The 25,108-nt window shown below is 43.7% G+C and overlaps 2 protein-coding genes across 2 annotated transcripts in view; one reads left to right on the top strand and one right to left on the bottom strand.

Annotated features, from left to right (window-relative positions):
- Positions 1 to 25,108, top strand: part of LOC120054266 (ras-specific guanine nucleotide-releasing factor RalGPS2-like) — an 89,163-nt gene that overhangs the window by 33,836 nt on the left and 30,219 nt on the right. The window lies entirely within an intron of this gene.
- Positions 1 to 25,108, bottom strand: part of LOC120054892 (angiopoietin-related protein 1-like) — a 45,673-nt gene that overhangs the window by 7,874 nt on the left and 12,691 nt on the right. The window contains exons 2-4 of the mRNA XM_039002607.1: positions 18,558 to 18,817; positions 18,149 to 18,477; positions 17,600 to 17,891 (exon numbers count right to left, since the gene is read on the bottom strand). Of these exons, the coding sequence (XP_038858535.1) occupies positions 17,600 to 17,891; positions 18,149 to 18,477; positions 18,558 to 18,765 (829 nt within the window). The 5' untranslated portion in view covers positions 18,766 to 18,817. The remainder of the gene's footprint in view (positions 1 to 17,599; positions 17,892 to 18,148; positions 18,478 to 18,557; positions 18,818 to 25,108) is intronic.

The following is a 25,108-nucleotide window of genomic DNA, read 5'->3' on the forward strand; positions in this document are numbered from 1 at the left end:
TTGGCCCTCCCCTTGACCCTTGTCCCTGTCCCTCACTCTCCCCTTGTCCCTCTCCTCTCCCCTTGTCCCTCTCCTCTCCCCTTGGCCCTCTCCTCTCCCCTTGGCCCTCTCCTCTCCCCTTGTCCCTCTCCTCTCCCCTTGGCCCTCTCCTCTCCCCTTGGCCCTCTCCTCTCCCCTTGGCCCTCTCCTCTCCCCTTGGCCCTCTCCCTCGGCCCTCTCTCTCTCCCGCCCCTCCCCCTTGGCCCTCTCTCTCTCCCGCCCCTCCCCCTCGGACCTCTCTCTCTCCCGCCCCTCCCCCTCGGACCTCTCTCTCTCCCGCCCCTCCCCCTCGGACCTCCCCCTCGGACCTCCCCCTCCGTAATGTGCATTCCCATAACATGCATTCCCATAACATGATGCACAGTACTCCGTAATGTGTTGGATTGGATTTGCCCCAAACATAACACTTTGTATTCAAGTCAAAAAGTAAATTGCTTTGCCACATTTTTGCAGTATTAATTTAGTGCCTTGTTGCAAACAGGATGCATGTTTTGGATTATTTGTATTCTGTACAGTGTCACGCCCTGACCGTAGAGATCCTTTTTATGTCTCTATTTTGTTTGGTCAGGGCGTGAGTTTGGGTGGGCATTCTATGTCTGGTGTTCTATGTTGTCTATTTCTTTGTGTTTGGCCGTGTGTGGTTCTCAATCAGAGGCAGCTGTCTTTCGTTCTCTGATTGAGAACCATATTTAGGTAGCCTGTTCCCACCTGTGTTTGTGGGTAGTTGTTTTCTGTTTAGTGTTTTTTGTCACCTTACAGAACTGTTTGTTTGTCGTGTTGTTGTTTTGTTAGTGTTCATATTTATTAAAATAACGTATTATGAATACTTACCACGCTGCACCTTGGTCCTCTTCTCCTTCTCCCGACGACAGGCGTGACATACAGGCATCTTTTTTTACTCTGTCGATTAGCTTAGTATTGTGGAGTAACTACAATGTTGTTGATCCATTCCCCTGTCACAGCCATTAAACTCTGTAACTGTTTTTTAAAGTCACCATTGGCCTCATGGTGAAATCCCTGAGCGGGTTCCGTCCTCTCCAGCAACTGAGTTAGGAAGGACGCCTGTATCTTTGTAGTGACTGGGTGTATTGATACACCATCCAAAGTATAATTAATAACTTCACCATGCTCTAAGGGATATTCAATGTCTGCTTTTTTTTTTACCCATTTACCAATAGCCGGCCTTTGCGAGGCATTGGAAAGCCTCCCTGGTCTTTGTGGTTGAATCTTTTTGAAATTCACTGCTCGACTGAGGGACCTTACAGGTAATTGTATGTGTGGGGTACAGAGATGAGGTAGTCGTCATAAAATCATTTTAAACACTATTATTGCACACAGAGCGAGTCCATGCAACGTATTAAGTCCAAGATGGCGTAGTGCTTAATGTTTAAACCGTCATTTTATCGGTTTTCCGTTAAAACGTTTTGAAAAGATCATAAAATTCCATGGCAATTTACAATGTAGAATAATGGTCCTATTACGTATGTATGACCACTAGGGCTGGTTAATGAAGTTCTATCTACTGCAACCCTTTACAGCCATAGAACGCAGCTACAGTAACTTGTCGATAGCGACAATTGGTAACTTTTGAGACAATAATTTTTTTTGACAATTCTGCTCTGGCATAATGTCCAGTATTTTTTTCCCGTAACAACAAATGTTGCTGATTGATTAGCTGCTGTTTTTATATTATGTTTTTTATGGTACGGTATTTAACCAACTTTAAAGTACCATTTTTAGGAGAGATTGGTCAGCGCGCAGGTGGCTGGTGGCTGGCAAGCTTATTTGATCAAGTTCTTTTGTGGGGGGGGGTTGATAAGCTCTAATATTGCAGATTGTGGCTTGCGTCAATGTAATTGTCTGCATAATTTTGAATCCCCCATATATACAGTACCAGTCAAGTTTGGACACACCTACTCATTCAAGAGTTTTTCTTAAACTTTTACTATTTTCTACATTGCAGTCTAACTATGAAATAACACATATGGAATCATGTAGTAACCAAAAAAGTATTAAACAAGTCAAATATATTTTAGATTTTAAAGTAGACACCCTTTGCCTTGACGACAGCTTTGCACACTCTTGGCATTGTACATTTTCCCTAGCACCCCTCCCCTAATTGGAGTAAACTAATGAACAACAACACTTAGGCTTCTACTTCCAGCTTATACATACTATATACATTATACGAACACAGGATATTATACATTAGTTATTGTGTTATTTTTAGTCCCACACTTCAGCTCCACTCAACTCCTCCCATTTATCTCCGAACACCATCCAGTTTCTATTTGCCAAATATTTTTCAACTGTGCTGTGGTGTTTCACAACAGTTCGGAACCTTTCTATTCTCATAATTTCTAAAGATTGTAAATGAAAGATACATGTTTTTGCTAAGATTATATTATTGTTCGATTTGACTGACTTTTCAAATCACAGAGCAGTACTATTTGCACAGTTGGCTCCAGGTAAATGTTGCAATTCTTCAGCCATTCCTGAACCCTAAACCAAAAACAAGCTACCAAATCAAATAATCTTGTGGTTTTCTTCGCAGCAAAATCTGCAGAGCTGGGATGGTTTTATCATGTACAGTGGGGAGAACAAGTATTTGATACATTGCCGATTTTGCCGATTTTTCCTACTTACAAAGCATGTAGAGGTCTGTAATTTTTATCATAGGTACACTTCAACTGTGAGACGGAATCTAAAACAAAAATCCAGAAAATCACATTGTATGATTTTTAAGTAATTAATTTGCATTTTATTGCATGACATAAGTATTTGATCACCTACCAACCAGTAAGAATTCCGGCTCTCACAGACCTGTTAGTTTTTCTTTAAGAAGCCCTCCTGTTCTCCACTCATTACCTGTATTAACTGCACCTGTTCAAACTCGTTACCTGTATAAAAGACACCTGTTCACACACTCAATCAAACAGACTCCAACCTCTCCACAATGGCCAAGACCAGAGAGCTGTGTAAGGACATCAGGGATAAAATTGTAGACCTGCACAAGGCTGGGATGGGCTACAGGACAATAGGCAAGCAGCTTGGTGAGAAGGCAACAACTGTTGGCGCAATTATTAGAAAATGGAAGTTCAAGATGACGGTCAATCACCCTCGGTCTGGGGCTCCATGCAAGATCTCACCTCGTGGGGCATCAATGATCATGAGGCAGGTGAAGGATCAGCCCAGAACTACACTGCAGGACCTGGTCAATGACCTGAAGAGAGCTGGGACCACAGTCTCAAAGAAAACCATTAGTAACACACTACGCCGTCTCGGATTAAAATCCTGCAGCGCACGCAAGGTCCCCCTGCTCAAGCTCCTCTGGATGATCCAGAGGAGGAATGGGAGAAGGTCATGTGGTCTGATGAGACAAAAATAGAGCTTTTTGGTCTAAACTCCACTCGCCGTGTTTGGAGGAAGAAGAAGGATGAGTACAACCCCAAGAACACCATCCCAACCGTGAAGCATGGAGATGGAAACATCATTCTTTGGGGATGCTTTTCTGCAAAGGGGACAGGACGACTGCACCGTATTGAGGGGAGGATGGATGGGGCCATGTATCGCGAGATCTTGGTCAACAACCTCCTTCCCTCAGTAAGAGCATTGAAGATGGGTCGTGGCTGGGTCTTCCAGACAGGTGTTTGCCTTTCTATGTCCAATCAATTGAACTTACCACAGGTGGACTCCAATCAAGTTGTAGAAACATCTCAATGGAAACAGGATGCACCTGAGCTCAATTTCGAATCTCATAGCAAAGGGTCTGAATACTTACAGTTGAACTTACAGTTGAAGTCGGAAGTTTACACACCTTAGCCAAATACATTTAAACTCAGTTTTTCACAATTCCTGACATTTAATTCCAGTAAACATTCCCTGTCTTAGGTCAGTTAGGATCACCACTTTCTTTTAGGAATGTGAAATGTCAGATTAATAGTAGAGCGAATGATTTATTTCAGCTTTTATTTCTTTCATCACATTCCCTGTGGGTCAGAAGTTTACATACACTCGATTAGTATTTGGTAGCATTGCCTTTAAATTGTTTAATGTGGGTCAAACATTTCGGGTAGCCTTCCACAGGCTTCCCACAATAAGTTGGGTGAATTTTGGCCCATTCCTCCTGACAGAGCTGGTGTAACTGAGTCAGTTTTGTAGGCCTCCTTGCTCACACACGCTTTTTCAGTTCTGCCCACAAATTTTCTATGGGATTGAGGTCAGGGCTTTGTGATGGCCACTCCAATACCTTGACTTTGTTGTCCTTAAGCCATTTTGCCACAACTTTGGAAGTATGCATTGTCCATTTGGAAGACCCATTTGCGACCAAGTCTTGAACTTCCTGACTGATGTCTTGAGATGTTGCTTCAATATATCCACATAATTTTCCTGCCTCATGATGCCATCTATTTTGTGAAGTGCACCAGTCCCTCCTGCAGCAAAGCACCCCCATAACATGATGCTGCCACGACAGTGCTTCACGGTAGGACTCATAGGACTCATTTTACTGTGGATATAGATTATTTTGTACCCGTTTCCTCCAGCATCTTCACAAACTTTTCGCACCCAAGTACGTTCATCTCTAGGAGACAGAACGCGTCTCCTTCCTGAGCGGTATGACGGCTGCATTGTCCCATCGTGTTTATCCTTGCGTATTATTGTTTGTACAGATGAACGTGGTACCGTCAGGTATTTGGAAATTGCTCCCAAGGATGAACCAGACGTGGAGGTCTACAATTTTTTTCTTCTGAGGTCTTGGCTGATTTCTTTTGATTTTCCCATGATGTCAAGCAAAGAGGCACAGAGTTTGAAGGTAGGCCTTGAAATACATCCACAGGTACACCTCCAATTGACTCAAATGATGTCAATTAGCCTTTCAGAAGCTTCTAAAGCCATTACATCATTTTCTGGAATTTTGCAACCTGTTTAAAGGCACAGTCAACTTAGTGTATGTGGACTTCTGACCCACTGGAATTGTGATTATAAGTTAAATAATCTGTCCGTAAACAATTGTTGGAAATATTATTTGTGTCATGCACAAAGTAGATGTACTAACTGACTTGCCAAAACTACAGTTTGTTACATGAAATTTGTGGAGCTGTTGAAACGCTTAGGTTGGAGTCATTAAAACTTGTTTATGTAAATTTCTTACTTCAACTGTACATATAAAGTGGGAAAAACTGTATGTGAACATAATTATAGTGAACAGTGTTCAATGACTATGTACTTAGGGCAAAGCAGTCTCTAATGTTCAAGGCAGGGTATTGGGCAGAGGCTGTTTAAACAGTGCAATGGCTTGGCGATGGAAGCTGTTTATCGGTCTCTCGATCCCAACTTTGTTGCACCTGTACGGTCTCCTCCTTCTAGATGGTAGGGGTTGAACCGGCTTTGGTCGGGTGGCTGAGGTCCTTTATGATCTTCTTGGCCTTCCTGTGTCAGCGGGTGCTGTAGATGTCCGGGAGAGCAAGCAGTGTGCCCCCGACGATGCATTGAGCTGACCCCACCACCACCTGTAAAGCCCTGCGGTTGTGGATGGTGCAATTGCCATACCAGGCAGTGATGCAATGCGACAGGATGCTGTCAATGATGCTCTCAATAATAAGTGAAATAATCTGTAAACAGTTGTTGGAAAAATGACTTGTGTCCTCCACAAAGTAGATGTCCTAACCGACTTGCCAAAACTATAGTTTGTTAACAAGAAATTTGTGAAGCTGTTGAAAAACAAGTTTTAATGACTCCAACCTAAGTTTATGTAAACTTCCGACTTCAACTGTATATATTTTTTTAAACCTTTATTTAACTAGGCAAGTCAGTTAAGAACAAATTCTTATTTACAATGACGGCCTACCCCAGCAAAACCCAGACAACACTGGGCCAATTGTGCGCCGCCTTATGGGACTCCCATTCACATCCGGATGTGATAGAGCCTGGATTTGAGCCAGAGACTGTAGTGACGGCTCTTGCACGGAGATGCAGTGCCTTAGACCGCTGCGCCACTCGAGAGTGTGTGTGTGTGTATATATATATATCAGCAAAAAAAGTAACGGCTTTTTTTCAGGACCCTGTCTTTCAAAGATAATTCGTAAAAATCCAAATCATTTCACAGATGTTCATTGTAAAGGCTTTAAACACTGTTTCCCGTGCTTGTTCAATAAACAATTAACATGTGATTGTGGAACGGTCATTAAGACACTAACAGCTTACAGACGGTAGGCAATTAAGGTCACAGTTATGACAACTTAGGACACTAAAGAGGCCTTTCTACGGACTATGAAGAACACCAAAAGAAAGATGCCCAGCGTCCCTGCTCATCTGCGTGAACGTACCTTAGGCATGCTGCAAGGAGGCATGAGGACTGCAGATGTGGCCAGGGCAATAAATTGCAATGTCCGTACTGTGACAGCACTACAGGGAGACAGGACGGACAGCTGATCGTCCTCGCAGTGGCAGACCACATGTAACAACACCTGCACAGGATTGGTACATCCGAACATCACACCTGCGGGACAGGTACAGGATGGCAACAACAACAACTGCCCGAGTTACACCAGGAACGCACAATCCCTCCATCAGTGCTCAGACTGTCTGCAGTAGGCTGAGAGAGGCTGGACTGAGGGATTGTAGGCCTGTTGTAAAGCAGGTAGTCACCAGACATCACCGGCAACAACGTCGCCTATGGGCACAAACCCACCGTCGCTGGACCAGGCAGGACTGGCAGAAAGTGCTCTTCACTGACGAGTCGTGGTTTTGTCTCACCAGGAGTGATGGTCGGATTTGCGTTTATTGTCGAAGGAATGAGCGTAACACCGAGGCCTGTACTCTGGAGCAGGATCGATTTGGAGGTGGAGGGTCCGTCATGGTCTGGGGGTGGTGTGTCACAGCATCATCGGACTGAGCTTGTTGTCATTGCAGGCAATCTGAACGCTGTGCGTTACAGGGAAGACGTCCTCCTCCCTCGTGTGGTACCCTTCCCGCAGGCTCATCCTGACATGACCCTCCAGCATGACAATGCCACCAGCCATACTGCTCGTTCTGTCCTGCAAGACCGGAATGTCAGTGTTCTGCCATGGCCAGTGAAGAGCCCGGATCTCAATCCCATTGAGCACGTCTGGAACCTGTTGGATCGGAGAGTAAGGGCTAGGGCCATTCCCCCCAGAAATGTTCGGGAACTTGCAGGTGCCTTGGTGGAAGAGTGGGGTAACATCTCACAGCAAGAACTGGCAAATCTGGTGCAGTCCATTAACTTAATATAATACATAAATAAAATCTATTTAGTCTCAAATAAATAATGAAACATGCTCAATTTAGTTTAAATAATGCAAAAACACAGTGTTGGAGTAGAAAGTAAATGTGCAATATGTGCCATGTAAGTTCCTTGCTCAGAACATATGAAAGCTGGTGGTTCAATATTCCGACTTCTTCAATATTCCCAGTTAAGAAGTTTTAGATTGTAATTATTATTGGAATTATGACACGTCGACTATTTCTCTCTATACCATTTGTATTTCATATACCTTTTGACTATTGGATGTTCTAATAGGCACTTAAGTATTGCCAGCCTAATCTCAGGAGTTGATAGGTTTGAAGTCATCAACAGCGCTGTGCTTCAAGCATTGCTTTGAGCTGCTGGCAAACACAGGTAAGTTTGAATGAATGCTTACGAGCCTGCTGCTGCCTACCACCGCTCAGTCACACTGCTCTGTTAAATATCAAATCATATACTTAATTATAATATAATAAACACAGAAATACGAGGCTTTGGTCATTAATATGGTCAAATCTGGAAACTAATTTAGAAAACAAAACGTTTATTCTTTCAGTGAAATACGGAACCGTTCCGTATTTTATCGAACGGGTGGCAACCCTAAGTCTAAATATTGCTGTTACATTGCACAACCTTCAATGTTATATCATAATTATGTAAAATTCTGGGAAATTTGTTTGCTACGAGCCAGGCGGCCCAAACTGTTGCATATACCCTGACTCTGTGTGCAATGGACGCAAGAGAGGTGACAATTTCCCTAGTTAATATTGCCTCTGTCCAGTGTGTGTTCTTTTGCCCATCTTAATCTTTTCTTTTTATTGGCCAGTCAGAGATGGCTTTTTCTTTGCAACTCTGCCTAGAATGACAGCATGCTGGAGTCGCCTCTTCGCTGTTGATGTTGACACTGGTGTTTTGCGGGAACTATTTAATGTAGTTGCCAGTTGAGGACTTGTGAGGCGTCTGTTTCTCAAACTAGACACTAATGTACTTGTCCTCTTGCTCAGTTGTGCACCGGGGCCTCCCACTCCTCTTTTTATTCTGGTTAGGGCCAGTTTGCGCTGTTCTGTGAAGGGAGTAGTACACAGCGTTATACGAGGTTTTCAGTTTCTTGGCAATTTCTCGCATGGCATAGCCTTTATTTCTCAGAACAAGAATAGACTGATGAGTTTCAGAAGAAAGTTCTTTGTTTCTGGTCATTTTGAGCCTGTTATCGAACCCACAAATGCTGATGCTCCAGATACTCAACTAGTCTAAAGAAGGACAGTTTTATTGCTTCTTTAATCAGAACAACAGTTTTCAGCTGTGCTAACATAATTGCAAAAGGGTTTTCTAATGATCAATTAGCCTTTTAAAATGATACATTTGGATTAGCTAACACAACGTGCCATTGGAACACAGGAGTGATGGTTTCTGATAATGTGCCTCTGTACGCCTATGTAGATATTCCATAAAAAATCTGCCGTTTCCAGCTACAATAGTCATTTACAAAGTTAATTGTGTCTACACTGTAATTCTGATCAATTTGATGTTATTTTAATGGACAAAACAATTTGCTTTACTTTCAAAAACAAGGACATTTCTAAGTGACCCCAAACTTTTGAACATGTGGACAACTTTGTTTTACTCCTGTTAACAATTTTACTACTTCCTGAGAAATAGCCATTATTTACCATTATACACCTAGGATTACTATAAATAACTAACGCATTGTGTAAGATTCTCCAAAACTGAAATATTACAAAAGGTTATGTCGGCATTTAAAAATCCATAGTGTGTAGCCTTCCATCAACTAACCTAACGGACAAATAAACATGGCGTAGGCGAGGCACTTTCAGGGGGCCACATTCCATTATGTCTGAAAGGGGTAATCAATAAAGGCTACCGATAGCCTACTGTAATTTCTTATTATGAGGAAAAAATTAGTAGGCTACCTGGTACTCGCAAGACTGTCCTGAAGATACCTCTGTTTCCCGGTGACATCAGTGCCATGAATAGGATAGAATATTCTGCATGCAATAGACAAAAGACTGAACACACACTTGCATCATTAGCGAAGAGACCGAGCAGGCAGGCCTGCCCAAGGGGGGGAGAGAGGTTGGGGTAATCTGCATCTCGCAATTTCTTGCCTTGCAAATGAACCAAAGTTGCCTGAAGTTCACCTCTTCCCCTCTGGTTTTATTTGAATTACACAACTGTCCTTTTATAGCCTATCGACTATAACACAGAACATGTTTTGCGATAAATGCACTGTGATTTTAAGGGTGGGGGTATGAAACAAAGTTTTTCGGTTAGGGTTTTTTCTTAACGTTAAGTATCCCAACTTTGTTGAAACATTTTAACGCTTAAATGTTCACAGCCCTACCTATTGACCTGGCACAGTAGTTGTGGCCCTACAGTACTCCCAGCTGAAGGGTTTATATAAGGCAGACGCCAGCTGGCCCACAGCAGGCCTGAGAGTGGCCGATTAGAGACAGGTAGTGGCAGTTTGACCTTGAGATTAGTTTGACGTTCCTCGCCATTACACTTTACCCAAAGACTGACCAGAGATTCTTCTGTCCTCCGTAATCAAATGCTCCATCTGTCTTCTCAGTTTCACCTCACTCCTTCCCCAGGACATAGCCCTAGCTCATTATTCTAGTGAGTGACAGTTGCAGTAAGTTCATTGTCAGCCATCTGTTTGTTTAAAATCGCTCTGCGGTCTTCAAACCACCACGGTCAAATCTCCAGTCATAATAAAATGCTCTTTCCCTATCTTTCAGAGGCATTTCCAATAAGTATTATCACCCTGCAAATTGGTTTCATGTTGAAAATGATCTTGCTCACATGGGAGATGTTGTGTTTTTGTGGGCACTAGTCTGGAGAGAGTTTGAGTCGGATTAGGAGAGGGTCTCTCAGCTTTCTGCAGCTGATTACTACTTCCGACTGTAATCTAGGCCTGGCCAACCAGATGGATTTGAATAGGTATAGTATACAGTGCAAAGTCCCAACCCTTTACCCAGTCTTCACATTTTGCTGCCTTAAAATTCTATCTATAAAGGGATTACATTGCATTTTTCCTCTACACAACCTACTCAGCATTTTCAAAGTAAAAGAAAGTTAGAGGAAAATTGTCCAAATAAATCAAAAACCAGTGGTGGAAAAGTACCCAATTGTCCTACTTGATTAAAAGTAAAGATACCTTAATAGAAAATGACTCAAATAAAAGTGAAAGTCACCCAGTAAAATACTACATGAGTAAAAGTCTAAAAGTATTTGGTTCTAAATATACTTAACCTCTAACGAGTCACAAACCCGGATCCGGGATCCCCCCCATCAAAAAAGCTGACTAGCATAGCCTAGCCTAAAGCGACAGGGATATCATATAATAAAATGTTCATGAAATCACAAGTCCAAGACACCAAATGAAAGATACACATCTTGTGAATCCAGCCATCATTTCTGATTTTTAAAATGTTTTACAGGGAAGACACAATATGTATTTCTATTAGCTAACCACGATAGCAAAAGACAACTTTTTTTTCCCCACCATTTTTTTCCTGCATAGATAGCTATAACAAATTCGACCAAATAAAGATATAAATAGTCACTAACCAAGAAACAACTTCATCAGATGACAGTCTGATAACATATTTATTGTATAGCATATGTTTTGTTCGATTTTTTTTTTGCATATTTCAGGTATAAATCATAGTTTTACATTGCAGCCACCATCACAACTCTCACCAAAGCAACTAGAATAACTACAGAGAGCAACGTGAATTACCTAAATACTCATCATAAAACATTTATGAAAAATACACAGCGTACAGCAAATGAAAGACAAAGATCTTGTGAATCCAGCCAATATTTCAGATTCTTTAAGTGTTTTACAGCGAAAACACAATTTAGCATTATATTAGCTTACTACAATAGCCAACCACACAGCAGCATTGATTCATGCACGTTAGCGATAGCGAATAAACCAGCAAAAGATATTACATTTTTCACTAACCTTCTCAAAACTTCATCAGATGACAGTCCTATAACATCATATTACACAATACATATATTGTTTGTTCGAAAATGTGCATATTTAGCGGCACAAATCGTGGTTATACAATGAGAATAGTAGCCAAGCTGCCAACAAAATGTCGGGAGAAATCTTGGGAGAGGCACCTAATCTAATCAATAACTAATCATAAACTTTACTAAAAAATACAGGTTGGACAGCAAATGAAAGATACATTAGTTCTTAATGCAATCGCTGTGTTAGATTTTTAAAATTAACGTTACTACGACATACAGCGTGCGTTAAAGCGAGACCGCACCGAAATTAATGGCAGAATAGTAGTGTAACATTTTTCAACAGAACAACGAATTAACATCATAAATAGTTCTTACTTTTTGATGAGCTTCCATCAGAATCTTGTGCAAGTTGTCCTTTGTCCAGAAGAATCGTTGCTCGGTTGTAGATTGTCGTCTTCAACTTTGGAATTAGCAGCAAACGTTAGCCATGTGACGAAGACGTGTCCAACTCACTATAACGCAGCACAAATGAAATACCGAAAATCGCAATATACTGATATAAACTGATATAACTCGGTTTAAAATAACTACATTATGATGTTTTTAACACCTATATCGAATAAAATCAGAGCCGGATATATCTAAAGCCTATAACGAGAGCTTTTCAGAATGCCATCCTGAGGTCTGTCTTGCGCCATGACGAACGTTGAAAAGAGTGCACCCCCCGTTCCAAGAGCCTTTATACGGCCTCAGATCTACCTAGCAACCCCATTCCAATTCTCACTGCTTACTGACATCTAGGGGAAGTCGTATGCAGTGCATGTCGACTCATAGATTACATGCAAATTAATAAACTGACCCTGGAACAGAGTGCCCGATTTCAGATTTCTCACTTCCTGACAGGAAGTTTGCTGCAACTTGAGTTCTGTTTTACTCAGATATAATTCAAACGGTTTTAGAAACTAGAGAGTGTTTTCTATCCAATAGTTATAATAATATGCATATTGTACGAGCAAGAATTGAGTACGAGGCAGTTTAATTTGGGAACGAATTTTTACAAAGTGAAAACAGCGCCCCCATATTGACAAGAGTATCAATAGTAAAAATATAAATTATTTCACTTTCCTTATATTAAAACCTCTCTTGGGTACGTGAGACGTTAGCGTCCCACTTCAACAGCCAGTGAAACTGCTGGGCAACCGGTTTTCAAATACAGAAATACTCATTATAAAAATTCAGAAAAGAAAACATATTTTACATAGGTTTAAAGATGAATGTCTTGTGAATCCAACCACAGTGTCAGATTTAAAAAATGCTTTACGGCGAAAGCATACCTTACGATTATTTGAGAACATAGCCCATCAGGCAAATCATTACAAACAGTAACCAGCCAAGTAGAGTTACACAAGTCAGAAATAAATATAAAATTAATCCCTTACCTTTGATGATCTTCATATGGTTGCACTCAGCAGACATTAATTTACTCAATAAATGTTCCTTTTGTTTGATAAAGTCTCTTTATATCCAAAAACCTCAGTTTTGTTCACGTTTTCTTCAGTAATCCACAGGCTCAAACGCAGTCAAAACAGGCAGACAAAAAAAATCTAAATTGTATCCGTAAAGTTCATAGAAACATGTCAAACGATGTTTATATTCAATCCTCGGGTTGTTTTTAGCCTAAATAATCTATAATATTTCAACCGGACAATAACGTCGTCAATATAAAAGGTAAACAAGAAAGGCACTCTCTCGGTCGCGTGCATGAAAAAGCTCTGTGACACTTTAGGGTCCACTCATTCAGACTGCTCTTACTTCCTCATTTTTCAGAATACAAGCCTGAAACAATTTCTAAAGACTGTTGACATCTAGTGGAAGGCATAGGAACTGCAATTTGAGTCCTAAGTCAATGGATACTGTAATGGCATTGAATAGAAAACTACAAAACCAACACAAAAAAACGACTTCCCTAATGGATTCTTCTCAGGTTTTCGCCTGCCAAATCAGTTCTGTTATACTCAGACACTATTTTAACAGTTTTGGAAACTTTAGAGTTTTCTATCCAAATCTACCAGTTATATGCATATCATATCTTCTGGGCCCGAGAAGCAGGCAGTTTGATTTGGGCATGTTTTTCATCCAAAATTCCGAATGCTGCCCCCTACCCTAGAGAAGTTAAGCAAAGCAGACGGCATGATTTTCTTGTTTAAAATGTTTATGGATAGCCAGGGGCACACCAACACACAGACATCATTTACAAACAAAGTGTTTGTTTAGTGAGTCTGCCAGATCAGAGGCATAGGGATGAATAGGGACGTTCTCTTGATTAGTGCGTGAATTGGACCATTTTCCTGTCCTAAGCTTTCTAAATGTAATATACTTTTGATTGAGGGGAAATGTATGGAGTAAAAAGTACAATATTTTCATTAGGAATGTAGTGGAGTAAAAGATTTCAAATAAAAAAGTACAAATACCCCCCCCAAAAACGTCTAAATTAGTACTTTAAAGTATTTTTTACTTTACACCACTGTAAAAAAAAATATATATATATTTCTCAATTGCGTATGTCTTCATACCCAGAGTTAATATTTAGTGGAAGTACCTTTGGCAGTCTTTTACAGCTGTGAATCTTTTTGAATAGTAATATACCAAGTTTTCACAACTCTTAGTATAATGTCCATTTTGTTTTTGTTCAAATTGCTCAAGCTCAGTAAATTTGGTTGGGAATCATTGATGGACAGCAATATTCAAACCTTGGCTCTGATTTGAGACTAGACCACTCAGGAACATTCAGCACCTCTTGGAAAGCATTTCTGGTGTGTCTTTGGCATTCAAATGTGTTTAATTGTCTCGGGGTGTTTTCCTTTTACTTTTTACATGTGCTTTACTCCTTTCATATTGATTTAGATCGTTACAAACTCCCCAGTCCCTGCCAATGACGAGCATACCCGTAACATGATGCTGCCACAACAATACTTGAAAATTCTGAGGGGTTCACTCTGTATTGGTTTTTAATTTAGGCCAAAAAGTTAATCAAATCAAACTTTATTCGTCACATGCGCCAAATACAACAGGTGTAGTAGACTTTACCGTGAAATGTTTACTTACAAGCCGTTAACTTTATTTCTTGAACTGCATTGTTGGTTAATAAAATATTTACTAAATAACTAAAGTAAAAAAATAATAAGTAACACAATAACGAGGCTATATACAGGGGGTACTGGTTTGTCAAGGTCATTTGTACAAGTAGGTAGGGGTAAAGTGACTGCATAGATAATAAACAGTGAGTAGCAGCAGTGTAAAAACAAATGGGAGGGTGTCAATGTAAATTGTCGGGTGGCCATTTGATTAATAGTTCAGCAGTCTTATGGCTTAGAGATAGAAGCTGTTAAGGAGCCTTTTGGTCCAAGACTTGGCACTCCTGTACCGCTTGCCGTGCGGTAGCAAGGGGAACAGTCTATGACTTGGGTGACTGGAGTCTTTTTACAATTTTTTGGTCCTTCCTCTGAAACTGCCTGGTATAGAGGTCCTGGGTGGCAGGGAGCTTGGCCCCAGTGATGTACTGGGCCATACGCACTGCCCTTTGTAGCGCCTTGCAGTCAGATGCCAAGCAGTTGCCATACCAAGCGGTGATGTAGCCAGTCAAGATGCTCTCAATTATGCTGCTGTAGAACTTTAGGAGATTCTTAGGACCAATGCCATATCTTTTCAGCCACCTGAGGGGGAAGAGTCATTGTTGTGCCCTCTTAACAACTGTGTTGGTGTGTTTGGACAATGATAGGTCCTTAGTGATGTGGACACCGAGGAACTTGAAGCTATCGACCCGCTCCACTACAGCCCCGTCAATGTGAATGGGGGAGTGCTCAGCTCTCCTTTTCCTGTAGTCTACGATCAGCTCCTTTGTCTTGCTGATGTTGAGGGAGAGGTGGTTGTCCTTGCACCACTGCCAGGTCTCTGACCTCCCTATAGGCTGTCTCATCGGTGATCAGGCCTACCACCATCATGTTGTCGGCAAACTTTATGATGTTGGAGTCATGTGCAGTCGTGGGTGAACAGGGAACACAGGAGGGGACTAAGCATACTCCCCTGAGGGGCCCCTGTCTTGTGGGTCAGTGTGGTGGATGTGGTCCTTACCCTCACCACCTGGGGGAGGCCAATCAGGAAGTCCAAGATCCAGTTGGAGGGAGGTGTTTAATCCCAGGGTCCTTAGCTTAGTGATGAACTTGGAGGGCACTATGGTGTTGAATGCTGAGCTGTAGTCAATGAACAGCCTTCTCACATGTTCCTTTTGTCCAGGTGGGAAAGGGCAGTGTGGAGTGCAATAGAGATTGCATCATCTGTTGGGGTGATATGTGCATTTGAGTGTGTCCAGGGTTTCTGGGATAATGGTGTTAATGTGAGCCATGACCAGCCTTCCAAAGCATTTCATGGCTACAGATGAGAGGTACGTGGCGAATGTCATTTAGGCAGGTTACCTTGTGTTCTTGAACATAGGGTGGTCTGCTTGAAACATTGTAGGTATTACAGACTGGGTCAGAGAGGTTGAGAATGTCAGTGAAGACACTTGCCAGCTGGTCAGCGCATGCTCTGAGTACGCATCCTGGTAACCCATCCGGCCCTGCGGCCTTGTGAATGTTTACCTCTTTAAAGGTCTTACTAATATTGGCTACGAAGAGCGTGATCACACAGACGCAGGATTTTCTTATAAGCGTCCAGATCAGTGTCCTGCTCCTTGAAAGCGGCAGCTCTAGCCTTTAGCTCAGTGCGGATGTTGTCTGTAATACCTGGCTTATGGTTGGGATATATACGGTCACTGTGGGGACGTCGTCCTCAATGCACTTATTATTGAAGCCGGTGACTGATGTGGTAAACTCAATGCCGTCAGATTAATCTCGGAATATACACTATATATACAAAAGTATGTAGATTTGACTTTTCAGCCACCTGTTGCTAAGGTGTATAGAATCGAGCACACGCCCATTTAATCTCCATAGACAAATATAATGGCCTTACTGAAGAGCTCAGTGACTTTCAACGTGGCACTGCCATGGGATGCCATCATTCCAACAAGTCAATTCGCCAAATGTCTGCCCTGCCAGAGCTGCCACGGTCAACTGTAAGTGCTGTTATTGTGAAGTGGAAACGTCTAGGAGCAACAATGGCTCAGCCGCGAAGTTGATATATGTTGCCGTAGGAGTTGTGAAAGGTTGGTAGAATCTTATTCAGAGCTGTAATGTCTGCTTAAGATGCTTCCACCATGTATTAACACTGGAGTGTGAAGACGTATGCAAACAATACATGCTTAATTTGTATTTCTTAGTATTTTGGAAAATGTTCTGTCATTTTGCTTTTGCTTTGAAAATCTAGGTTGTGTAGATCAAGATGCAAATGTAAAACCCTTTTTAGATGACATTTTAAGCATAAATGAAAAGACTATGCAAGGGGTGTCTGGACTTTTACTAGCGACTCTATTTTATATATATATATATATTCATAATATGGGCCTTATTATATTCTGTTTTCAGTGGTGTGGGTGTCTGGTCAGTGATTAACTGCAGATAGAGCTGTCTTTATCCCCACTGTATGTCTGCCTGGTCTCAGAAAAGGCTTCCTTAAACTGGCCCATATGCCAGAATATGCTTGCATCATCCAGCCAGAGGTCAGGTTATAGCCTGGCTCCGACCAGCCAGCCGTGTGAATGTGTTGTGTGTTTGCGACTGTGAGTGCCTGCTCAGTGTTGCACTGCAGTTAGAGCATTCTTTATTTCAGTTTGTAGATCTGCCAATCCTCACAAAGGCCCATTTAAGCCAGCACTGAGTTTCGTCCGGCCATACACCCAGAAATACATATTCACGCCCAGAGCGCAGATTAACCCATACTCTCAGGTCCAAGTGTAATTCTCCAGAACTCACTCCATATACATACACACACACACACGCAGCAGTAGGGTATAGCCAGTCCAGCTGGCACTGAGAGGAATGTGTGATCTCACTGCGCTGTCTGTCCTGCCAGGGATGAACCCGCCGGCCCATTGTCTAGACCGTTTCCCCTTTCACCAGGCGTTCATCAAATTACATGCACCATTGGCCGCCGCAATTCTAATTTAGCGTCTCCGACAATTAGAAATGTGTAATGTCTGCCCGGCCTACTGTGAGTTTAGCTTCTGCCTAATTCAGAAATTGCCATACCAGCACTGCTTCCAACCAACTCGACATGCTCTGGTAAATGGACACAATTATTCAGTTTTTGTCTCATTAACGCTAACCACCCCTCCCGGGGTTATTTGGTACGTACCGTCTGAGGTGAGCGTGCCCTGCGGTGGCGGCGGGTTGAGTCCAAATGGGGAGGCGGTGGGGGAGTCCATGCGTGACCCCCGCGGGAATGCCCGGTTGTTGTGATCCCTCTGTATCTCGTTGGTGAAGCGGCTGTTGACGGGGATGTTCTCTGGGACCACCTGGACCAGCGGGGGGACCACCTGCATCTCACTGCGCCCCAGGGTCCGCAGACACTGCTCCTCCAACGCAGTGATCAGCACCGATTGGTTGTTCACCACCCCTGCCATCGCTGCAAAACGCCCTTCCAGCTCCTTGTGGCAGGACAGAGAAGTTAGCATAAAGACCAGAAGTGTCTTGATATATTTCTAACAGATATTTTAGCAACATTACATGTGCTGTAGGCACATCTAAATATTGTCCCCAGCTATATTAAGTGAGTGCTGGCCTTCTAAAGTTCCATATTATAGCACTGTTGTTCTGCTTCTAGCACACTCCTTCATTCGATTTTACCTCTACATGAAAGTAACATTAACCACGTTGCGTTTAAGTTCCACCTTGGCATTCTAACCTTGTAGCGCGAGGCTAGCCTCAGCATCTCTGAGGTGACATTGAGAACCCGGTTCTCCAGCTGGGCCAGCTCCAGAGAGTTGTCTCTCTTCCTGATGATCTCGTGAAGCAGCTGCATGTAGAGCTGGGTCACCCTGGAGTTCATGTTCCTGCTCTCCTTCCTGAGCAGCTTCATCTCGTTCACCATGTTGCCGTCCACGTCCACCACCAGCTGCAGGGTCTCAATCTCCCGTCTCTGCTTGGACAGCACCTCTCTTACGTCAGCTATGTCCATCCGTGTCACACGCTCCTTGTCCGGCTCGGGGCCTGTTGCACTGGCACAGATGGGGCCTGATGATGGGCATTAGATTAATTCGAAGTCACGTGACAAGATGTAAAATAGACGTCTTCACAGAAGACTAAACACTGACCTGTGATCTTCTGTTGGGGAATCAGAAAGGTGTAGGAGCACTTCTTGACGTCCTCTGTGGGAGTTCGTTTGGCCCTGAGCAGGGGATATTCCCTGGTTTCTCTAGCCTGTCTGGAGCCCCTGCACTGGCTCTGCTCCAAGAAAGAGAGGCAGAGCAGGGCACACAGGCTCCACGACACTCCCTGCCTCACCCCCACCACACCCTGCATAGTGTACTTCTACTAGCTGGCTGGATGACTCCTGGACTTCCTCTGGGCTTCTCTGCAATGGATGAAGGAACAGGAGTTGGTGTGAAGTAATGGCTTACTGTTCCCAACAATTAAATTGTTGACAACAAAGTACCAGAAGTGCTAGTCATGTATATTTTATCCCTAAAAAGGGAAAATAGTTTGGCAGCAGAATCATTCATAACAACAAAGCAGGATGTGAAGAACACACGTAGCTTGCACACACAGGGTTGGAATTCAACAAATGTTTACAGCTAATTACTAGCAGACATTCCCTCAGTCAGAAGTAATAGTCAGGCTTGCCAACAGTGGACATTTACAGTATACAACTTAAACACCAGGTTGGGGTAGACGTTATGTGAATGCCCTGGCGGAAATGGTCAATGATCGTCAATGATCCCCACGGCAGTCGGTTAGTCATGCGGCAGAATGATTCCCAATAAGATGTTTTAGCACTAAAGCCAGAAATTTCATCCAGAACAATACTCGGACAAAAAGGGTTTGTGTAATGATCTGAAACCAAGCAGTAGGAGGGCTAGCTGGTCTCACAGGGAGCTGGGGAACAAATTGCTGTTCAGTCATTCTGCAGGAGGAGGTCTGGATGTCTGTTCTCTGTCAGAGCTGATTTCTAACACCCAGACTGCTGAGTCCCCTGGGCTTCCCTGGTGCTGCAGGGCTCTGAGACATACTTCCTCTCCCTGCAGATGTGGCTGTGTTAACAGGATAGTTCTATGAGCGAGGAGAGCTCTCTGGCTGGCTGCTCCCTCCCAGGGTTTAACCTCCGGACTGACCCCAACCCTCCACCCCGCCCCACTGCCCCCCTCTTAACCCCTGGCTGTACATCCTTCGTCTGTTCTGGCTCCTCCTGCCAGACAGGTTTTGTAAACACGCACCACGAGGCTCCAGACACGAACACACACACACACACACACAAAAAAACACCCAGACACACTCGCACACACAGACCGTGGCACCACAAGGCTCCAGGCACCAAAGCTCACAGGTATGTTAAGTAAAAAATGTAATTTATCTCTGGAAGTGTCTGATGCCCCCAGCCCTGCCCACCACTCTGCCCTAGTTCCCTGGCCCTTCTCAGACTCCTGTATCCTCTCTGACCCCCATTGTGGTTTTTGTCTCTGCTGGTGTTTGCTTCTCATCAACACTTCTCTCTCACACACACAGCTCCATTTTACACTCTGAGTTTGGCCTATGTGAGTCCAAACAACACTACTCAACACCCCCCACCCTGAAACTGGGGCTCTGTGTGGCTCCTGTATGATGCTGTTGTGGCTCCTCAGGCCTGGAGTCAAATCTGTCACTTAGATCAGTAGTGTGGATACTGTGAGAGGGAGCCTGCTTGTGTCAGTGTATGTTAGCGAGCTGAGCCAGTACTGTGTGAGAAGTGTGTGCGTAGAGTGCTTTTCTTTATTTCACTGGCTGTGTGTTAGTCCAACAGCAGATTCCCCTGACAGCGTAACCAGGTTCTGTATCCTGTATACTCATTGCCCTGTTAATGGCTTTAGCATCTTCAAGCTCTCCACACACACACACACACACACACACACACACACACACACACACACACACACACAAAAGGAAGGGATCACTGCCATTACCTCACTTTCCAACCAAGGTGCAAGAATTTAAGGAGCAAACTGAAGGAAAGAGGAGGTTCAGCAAAACGCAACTCAATCAAAAAAAGCTTATGTATTGCTGAAGATAGCACACCAGGGTTGGGGTCAGTTCCAATGATGAATGAATTCCAGGCTATTCAGAAAGTTTGAAAAATATGGAATTACACATTTTCTTCATTAGCTAGGTTTCCATCCAATTGGTGACGTTTTATTTATATATACATACACACACACACACACACTACCGTTCAAAAGTTTGGGTTCACTTAGAAACGCCTCAAGTCCTCAACTGGCAGCGGCATTAAATAGTACCCGCAAAACACCAGTCTCAATGTCAACAGTGAAGAGGCGACTCCGGCATGCTGGCCTTCTAGGCAGAGTTGCAAAGAAAAAGCCATCCCTCAGACTGGCCAATAAAAAGAAAAGATTAAGATGGGCAAAAGAACACACACTGGACAGAAGAAGGTCAGCATCCCGGAGTCGCCTCTTCACTGTTGACATTGAGACTGGTGTTTTGCGGGTACTATTTCATGAAACTGGCAGTTGAGGACTTGTGAGGCGTCTGTTTCTCAAACTAGACATTCTAATGTACTTGTCCTCTTGCTCAGTTCTGCACCCGGGCCTCCCACTCCTCTTTCTATTCTGGTTAGAGCCAGTTTGCGCTGTTCTGTGAAGGGAGTAGTACAAAATCAAATCAAAATTAATGTGTCACATACACATGGTTAGCAGATGTTAATGCGAGTGTAGCGAAATGCTTGCGCTTCTAGTTCCGACAATGCAGTAATAACCAACGAGTAATCTCACCTAACAATTTCACAACAACTACCTTATACACACAAGTGTAAAGGAATGAAGAATATGTACATAAAAATATATGAATGAGTGATGGTACAGAACGGCATAGGCAAGATGCAGTAGTTGGTATCGAGTACAGTATATACATATGAGATGAGTAATGTAGGTTATGTAAACATTATATGAAGTGGCATTGTTTAAAGTGGCTAGTGATACATTTTTTCATCAATTTTTACATTGTTAAAGTGGCTGGAGTTGAGTCAGTATGTTGGCAGCAGCCACTCAATTTTAGTGGTGGCTGTTTAACAGTCTGATGGCCTTGAGATAGAAGCTGTTTTTCAGTCTCTCGGTCCCTGCTTTGATGCACCTGTACTGACCTCGCCTTCTGGATGATAGCGGGGTGAACAGGCAGTGGCTCGGGTGGTTGTTGTCCTTAATGATCTTTATGGCCTTCATGTGACATCGGGTGGTGTAGGTGTCCTGGAGGGCAGGTAGTTTGCCCCCGGTGATGCGTTGTGAAGACCTCACTACCCTCTGGAGAGCCTTACGGTTGTGGGTGGAGCAGTTGCCGTACCAGGTGATACAGCCCGACAGGATGCTCTCGATTGTGCATCTGTAAAAGTTTGAGTGCTTTTGGTGACACGCCGAATTTCTTCACCCTCCTGAGGTTGATGAGGCGCTGCTGCGCCTTCTTCACCACGCTGTCTGTGTGGGTGGACCAATTCAGTTTGCTCGTGATGTGTACGCCGAGGAACTTAACTTACTACCCTCTCCACTGCTGTCCCGTCGATGTGGGTAGGGGGGTGCTCCCTCTGCTGTTTCCTGAAGTCCACTATCATCTTCTTTGTTTTGTTGACGTTGAGTGTGAGGTTATTTTCCTGACACCACACTCCGAGGGCCCTCACCTCCTCCCTGTCGGCAGTCTCGTCGTTGTTGGTAATCAAGCCTACCACTGTAGTGTCGTCTGCAAACTTGATGATTGAGTTGGAGGCGTGCATGGCCACGCAGTCGTGGGTGAACAGGGAGTACAGGAGAGGGCTCAGAACGCACCCTTGTGGGGCCCCAGTGTTGAGGATCAGCGGAGTGGAGATGTTGTTACCTACCCTCACCACCTGGGGGCGGCCCGTCAGGAAGTCCAGTACCCAGTTGCACAGGGTGGCGTCGAGACCCAGGGTCTCGAGCCCATGACGAGTTTGGAGGGTACTATGGTGTTAAATGCTGAGCTGTAGTCGATGAACAGCATTCTCACATAGGTATTCCTCTTGTCCAGATGGGTTAGGGCAGTGTGTTAGTGTGGTTGCGATTGCGTCGTCTGTGGACCTATTCGGGCGGTAAGCAAATTGGAGTGGGTCTAGGGTGTCAGGTAGGGTGGAGGTGATATGGTCCTTGACTAGTCTCTCAAAGCACTTCATGATGACAGAAGTGAGTGCTACGGGGCGGTAGTCGTTTAGCTCAGTTACCTTAGCTTTCTTGGGAACAGGAACAATGGTGGCCCTCTTGAAGCATGTGGGGACAGCAGACTGGGATAAGGATTGATTGAATATGACGGTAAACACGCCAGCCAGCTGGTCTGCGCATGCTCTGAGGACGCGGCTGGGGATGCCGTCTGGGCCTGCAGCCCTGCGAGGGTTAACACGTTTAAATGTTTTACTCACGTCGGCTGCAGTGAAGGAGAGTCCGCAGGTTTTGGTAGCGGGCCGTGGCACTGTATTGTCCTCAAAGCGGGCAAAGAAGTTGTTTAGTCTGTCTGGGAGCAAGACATCCTGGTCCACGACGGAGCTGGTTTTCTTTTTGTAGTCCGTGATTGACTGTAGACCCTACCCACATACCTCTTGTGTCTGAGCCGTTGAATTGCGACTCTACTTTGTCTCTATACTGACGCTTAGCTTGTTTGATTGCCTTGCGGAGGGAATAGCTACACTATTTGTATTCGGTCATGTTTCCGGTCACCTTGCCCTGATTAAAATCAGTGGTTCGCGCTTTCAGTCTCACACGAATGCTGCCATCAATCCAAGGTTTCTGGTTTGGGAATGTTTTAATAGTTGCTGTGGGTACGATATCGCCGATGCATTTGCTAATAGACTCGCTCACCGAATCAGCATATTCGTCAATGTTGTTTGACGCAATGCGGAACATATCCCAGTCCACATGATCTAAACAATCTTGAAGCGTGGAATCAGATTGGTCGGACCAGCGTTGAACAGACCTGAGCGCGGGAGCTTCCTGTTTTAGTTTCTGTCTATAGGCTGGAAGCAACAAAATGGAGTCGTGGTCAGCTTTTCCGAAGGGAGGGCGGGGGAGGGCCTTATATGCGTTGCGGAAGTTAGAATAACAATGATCCAGGGTTTTGCCAGCCCTGGTTGCACAATCGATATGCTGATAGAATTTAGGGAGTCTTGTTTTCAGATTGGCCTTGTTAAAATCTCCAGCTACAATGAATGCAGCCTCAGGATATGTGGTTTCCAGTTTACATCGAGTCAAATGAAGTTTGTTCAGGGCCATCGATGTGTCTGCTTGGGGGGTAATATATGCGGCTATGATTATAATTGGAGAGAATTCTCTTGGTAGATAATGCGGTTGACATTTGATTGTGAGGAATTCTAGGTCAGGTGAACAGAAGGACTTGAGTTCCTGTATGTTGTTATGATCACACCACGTCTCTTTAATCATAAGGCATACCCCCCCCCCGCCCTTTTTCTTACCAGAAAGATGCTTGTTTCTGTCGGCGCGATGCGTGAAGAAACCAGCTGGCTGTACCGACTCCGAGTCTCGAGTGAGCCATGTTTCCGTGAAGCAAAGAACGTTACAGTCTCTTATGTCTCTCTGGAATGCTACCCTTGCTCGGATTTCATCTACCTTGTTGTCAAGAGACTGGAGTTGACAAGTAGTATGCTCGGGAGCGTCTCCGGAGCCTGACCAGAAGACCGCTTCATCTGCCTCTTTTACGGCGTCGTTGTTTTGGTTCGCCGGCTGGGATCCGATCCATTGTCCTGGGTGGTTGGCAAAACAGAGGATCCGCTTCGGGAAAGTCGTATTCCTGGTCGTAATGATGGTGAGTTGACGTTGCTCTTATATCCAATAGTTCCTCCCGACTGTATGTAATAAAACCTAAGATTACCTGGGGTACCAATGTAAGAAATAACACGTAAAAAAATGAAATACTGCATAGTTTCCTAGGAACGCGAAGCGAGGCGGCCAACACGGCCAAGGCGGCCAACACAGGAGTGATGGTTGCTGATAATGTGCCTCTGTACGCCTATGTAGATATTCCATTAAAAATCTGCCGTTTCCAGCTACAATAGTCATTCACAACATCAACAATGTCTACACTGTATTTCTGATCAATTTGATGTTATTTTAATGGACAAAAAAATGTGCTTTTCTTTCAAAAACAAAGAAATTAAGTGACCCCAAACTTTTGAACGGTAGTGTATGTTTTAAAATCTGCATAAAGACAATATGTGTGATTTCCCAGCAGAGATGTTTCCATCAAATTGACTTGTTGCAGATGAATGGTTGTACGTGATGACTTACAGTAGTGCACATAATACCTTTTTCAGGTTAAATTCCCAGGTTCCGAATAAAAAATACAAGTTAAATGGGTTTCAATCACATTTTCAACTCCTATCTGCATGCTGTTGGCTAGAGCGCATGTGTAGCCTACATCCCTCAAACTCAACTCTGGACCTCGAAGTCAGTTCCACTGCTTGTTTTCATTGTTCCCCTCTAATCAGAGACTGATTTGGACCTGGCACACTAGGCGTGTTGAATTAATTATGAGGTGGAACAGAAAACCAGCAGGCTCTGGACCTGTTGAGTACCCCTGGCCTACATGATGAGATTATTATTATGATGGACAAAATAGTGAGAATTTTTATTTGTCAAACTGCAGCCAA

Source organism: Salvelinus namaycush, chromosome 10, assembly GCF_016432855.1.
Source record: "Salvelinus namaycush isolate Seneca chromosome 10, SaNama_1.0, whole genome shotgun sequence".
Lineage (NCBI taxonomy): Eukaryota > Metazoa > Chordata > Actinopteri > Salmoniformes > Salmonidae > Salvelinus > Salvelinus namaycush.